At 27.3% G+C, this 5,008-nt stretch overlaps 1 protein-coding gene across 5 annotated transcripts in view; it reads right to left on the reverse strand.

Annotated features, from left to right (window-relative positions):
* The window catches only part of LOC117174720, an 11,570-nt gene extending 9,203 nt beyond the window's left edge, over positions 1–2,367 (reverse strand). For 3 of the 5 annotated variants that reach the window (XM_033364033.1, XM_033364036.1, XM_033364032.1), the window contains exons 1-2: positions 2,260–2,363; positions 2,052–2,189 (exon numbers count right to left, since the gene is read on the reverse strand). In XM_033364033.1, the coding sequence (XP_033219924.1) occupies positions 2,052–2,189; positions 2,260–2,328 (207 nt within the window). In that variant the 5' untranslated portion in view covers positions 2,329–2,363. Of the gene's footprint in view, positions 1–2,025; positions 2,190–2,259 lie in introns of those variants that run through there. The other 2 variants (XM_033364034.1, XM_033364035.1) reach the window with 2 other exon arrangements.
* Between the last annotated feature and the right edge of the window lie 2,641 nt (positions 2,368–5,008).

A 5,008-nucleotide genomic window follows, 5' to 3' on the forward strand; every position in this document is an offset into this window, starting at 1 on the left:
CCCACCCCATCCATCCATAAAAAACGTCTCATCGATTGAAATATAGACATATAAAGATTAAAAATACAAATATCTGTTTTATTTTAGAAAAATTTTATCTCCAATGTTTATTTATTATTTATCCATAAATTAAAGACAAAGCAAAGTTAAACATTTCAGAAAAAAACGCAAATTGCTAGCACTTATCCTAAAGAAGATAGCTTTAACAATAATAAATTGTTTTAGCAACTATTTTGGTCTACTTGCATTAATTATTACTTCACTAAATAAAAAGTGGACAAAAAGTTAAAAATTTCTGTAAAACAACCCCAACTATCCAGCATTACTAACAAGATAGTTTTGAATAATAAAAATTTGTTTAAACAATTATTTATTGTTACATTTCGTTATTTATTGAGTCACTCCAAGTGAAAAATATACAATTAGCTAAAAACTTTAGAAAAAATGGCAACTTTCTACCATTAAGCAAAGAAAATATTATTAACAATAGTAATATATTGTTTAAACAATTACTTTTTTAACTTCAATTAATCATTACTTTAGTCTAATTAGAGAGTGGAAAAAAGTAAAAAATTTCAAAAAAAACTGCAACTATCTAGTATTAATAAACTATAATAATTTTTTTAAACAATTATTTTTGCCAATTTAAATAAATACTAACTCACTCCAAGTTAAAAGTGGACAAAAAGGTAAAAATTAAAAAAAAACGTAATTTTTGTAGCATGAATCAAAGAGAATATTACTAATAATAAAATGTTTAATCAATTATACCTGTTAACATTAATTAACTATTACCTTATTATAAATTCAAATTGGACATAAACTGAAATATTTGAAAAACGGGGACTTCTTATCTCTATTCTAAGAGAAAATTGCTAAAAATAATAAGTTTTTAAACAATTGATGTGAGTATCTAATTAGGAGCATGAAGTAGTATTTAATGTACGATTCGGAATAAAATTTACAAAATGCCTCTTTTCATATGGGAAATACTTGTTAAACATAATGGGGCTTGAGCACTCGTAATATCATTTTTTTTAAACAAAAAAATGGATTCATTTTTGTGTGGATTTGAACTAATTTCCGGGCGATTTGCATAAAAATTCGAAGAAGAAAAAATTCAATGTATTATTGAACCATCCTAATGTATAACCTAACCGAAAAAAAACATACCGCATTTTTTTAAGAATAATTGTTTAGCCCTCGGGAAGCAATTTTTCATCCTATGCAGTTTAACCTGTAAAAAGACAACTTATTTTTTAACTTTTAAGCATTATGGTCTACATACTGACCGTTTTATTTGTAATCAACGACTCGTTCTTACACCCGCTTCGGGTCGAGAACGTATGCATGGCCTAGCCCTTGTGAACCCTCAAGATGATGACATCTCTTCTTTCTTCCTCTTTCCACTCCTTCTCCTTCTTCTCCTTCTTCTCCTTCTCCTTGTCTTTCAAAATGAGGTGAAAGATAAGAAGGAGGATGTTAGGGAGAAGCAGGAGATAGATCTGTAAGATTAGGAAGAGGATGGGGAGGAGGAAGAGGATGGGGAGGAGGAAGAGGATGGGGAGGAGGAAGAGGATGGGGAAGAGGAAGAGGAGGAGGATGACGCGGAGGAGGAGGAAGCGGATAAGGAGATAAAAGAGGAAATAGATTAGGAGATAGAAGAATATGAGAAAGATTAGCAGAAAGAAGATAAGTAGATCGACGAGCAGCCGGTAGGTAAGGCGAGGATAGAAAAAGAGAAGGACAAGGATTACGAGATAAATAAAGACAGATGAGGATGGGATAGAAGAGGGGGTACTTCATTAAGGTAGATCACTGATATATTGACTAAGACTCAATTAATGTCAGAAGCAGATATGAGGACGAATCGTTGATCATCCTAAAAAATTGTCTATAGGGCTCAAAAATGACTGAAAAAAAATGGGTAGATTTTTTCGGCTAGGCTATAAAAATTAGCTAGTATCTGCGATTATTTAAACAGCCCAATTTTTCAACTACTCTAAAATAAAATAAATACAGTACTTTGAAAAGCAATTTAATATTTTTACCAATCTTGGTAAAGCGCCTCTTCCAAAGCCACATTTTGCACGTGTGACATCGACATGTGGAGCAAAACATTGAGGTTGGGAATATATAAGATCTGATCTAAATTGCTCTTTTTCAGAAAAAAATTTATCCTTTATCATCTATAATATAAAAAATTACTCACATTATGAAAAATTTAGTACAATTTTTAAGGTTATTATAGAAACAAACTTTTTTCACCACTTGATTGTAATATTTAGTTGGTTTTAGTGTCACTTGTGAATATTTGTCACTTTCCATTTTTTGACGCGGATATTAGATGTCATAAGAGTGAATATAGAACTTTCACTTTTTTTATGTCAGTAGGATCGGCAATCTCACGCTAAAAATATTTTTTAATACAAAATAAAAATTTCGATTAACTATTTGAATGTTTAAATTCAAGGTTATTTAAATATATGATTTTTCGAAGATTCTTAAGAAAATTCAAAAAAAAAATTTAAAGATTGAAAATATGTAAAAATCAAAATTTCTACAAAAAAAAGTTAATTTTCAATCAAATAAGATGATTTCTAACCAAAAATAATGATTTTTCAAGGAAAAATCTGATATTTGATATTCAAAAGAAAAACATTTTAATATTAAATTGAAAACAGTTGAATTCATCTCAAAAAGAAAAAATTTTCATAAAATAGTTATATCATCACCTAAAAAGGATTAATTTTCAACAAATTGTTTTTTTTTAACCAAAAAAGATTAGATGTTTTCGAAAAAATTGCAATTTTCTACAAAAGAGTTAAATTTCTTACATCAATTTTCATCCAAAAAGTTGAGTTTCCAACTAGAATTTTCAACCAAAACTATTAATTTTTTACCAATAAACACTAGTTTTTAACCAAATACGTTGAAAAATAAAAAAGATGAATTTAAAGTTAAAAAGATTAATTTGTAACAAACATAAAACGAATTTTCAACAAAATAGCGTAAATCGAAAAAGTATCTAGAATATTTGTAAAAATTTTTTTTTGTTTTACCGGATTTTACCAGATTTAAGGAAAAATTTGAGTGAGTTTAAAATATGTTTAGGGCCTTAGATAAGAAAATCCTATGAAATATTTAAAAATCTTTTTAAATAATCATTTAAAATAAATGTTTCAAAATTAAAAACACTTTAAATTTCCTCAGCAATCTTAAGAAAAATTGTATGTTGTCTTTAATTCGTTCCAAATCCTTAACAGCTTAAAAACCTTTTTCTTGGAAATCTTCAGAAGTCGAACTTTTGTTTTAAATGGTTTCAAATTATTTTTGCATCTCGTCAAAACTTCTAAATATATCTTAAACTTATTTGAATTTTTTCTAAAATGTTGTAATCTGGTAAAATAAACGATTCGGGCATCCCGAATTTTCCTAAATGATGTAATATGTAAAAAAAGTTAAACAATTTAGCTGTCCCGAAATTTTTGAAAATTATTTGATACGTAAAAAAATGGGAAAATTTAACAATTCGGGCATCCCGAATTTGTCGCAAATTATTTAATACGTAAAAAAATAGCAAAATTAAACAATTTGGCGTTCCGAAATTTTTTTAAAGTATTTAAAGAATAAAACACAATTTTTTTTCTATTTTCTCTTAAAATTAATGTTTTTTGAAAATCAAAAGCACTTTAATTTTTCTCAGGAATCTTAAGAAAAATATATTGTTTTAAAGTCTTTCAAAATCCTTAGAAAACTTCTAAATTTTGGGCGCGAAGTCTTCACAGGTCTAGACTTTGTTTTAAATTTGGTTGAAATTTTTTTTAAGTTAAAATTGTTTTTGCATCTTGTCAAATTTTCTAAATATATCTTAAACTTAATTGAAACATTCTTAAATTTTATAATCTTGCAAAATTAAACAATTTGGTTTTCCCGAAATTTTCAAAAATTATTTAGAAAATAAGATGTAACTCTTTTTCCATTGTTTCCTCAAATTAATTTTCGTGATAAAAAACACTTTAAATTTTATCAGAAATGTTAAAAAAAATGTTTTATTGTCTTTAAAAAAATTTTTTATCCTTAGAAAGCTTCTAAATTTTTAGCTGAATGCCTTCAAAATTCTGTGCTTTGTTTTAAATTTGGTTGAAATCATTTTAAAAATTATTTTTGTCTCCTGTTAAAACTTCTAAATAAATCGTAAGGTTACTTAATTTTTTCATAAAATTTCATAATCTTGCAAATGCAAGCAATTTGGCTTTTCCGAAATTATACAAAATCATTTGAAAAATAAAAAGTAAATATTTTTCAATTTTCTCTTAAAATTAATTTGTCAAAATAAAAAACACTTTAAATTTCCTCAGGGGTTTTAAGGAAATTTGATATTGTCTTGAAAGCTGTCAAAATCCTTAAAAAGCTTCTAACTCTTTGGCTAGAAATTTTCAAAGTTCTAAATTTTGTTTTAAATTTGCTGAATTCTTTTTAAGTTTAAGATTATTTTTGTATTTTGTCAAAACTTCTAAAGACATCTTAAATTTACTTGAATTATTCATAAAATGTTGAAATCTTCCAAAACTAATTAATTTGACTTTCCGAAATTTTAGAAAACTATTTGAAAAAGAAAATGTAAATCTTTTTTAAGTTTCTCTAAAATTAATTTTTTCAAATAAACAATACTTTAAGTTTTCTAAGGGATGTTAAGAAAAATTTATAATAATAATAATAATAATAATAATGTAAATAATAAAAGGGAGTAAAAAAGAGCCTCGGTGGCTCAGTTGGTTAGACACTCGGACTTCACCTCAGAGGTCCGGGGTTCGATCCCTGAGCCGGTACCTCTGGAAATTTTTCAATATACCTTTACCGAGGTTCTGGTGGTTCGGAACCCACCTTAAGTTGTAGGTCCCCTCATCGTGTACTTGACTGCAACCCAGTCCGTCAATGATGGGGTAAAAACCAGGCTTTGTCCAATATGTCTGGGCAAACTGCTCTCATCAGATCACTTGATTGC

This window comes from Belonocnema kinseyi, chromosome 6, assembly GCF_010883055.1.
Source record: "Belonocnema kinseyi isolate 2016_QV_RU_SX_M_011 chromosome 6, B_treatae_v1, whole genome shotgun sequence".
NCBI lineage: Eukaryota > Metazoa > Arthropoda > Insecta > Hymenoptera > Cynipidae > Belonocnema > Belonocnema kinseyi.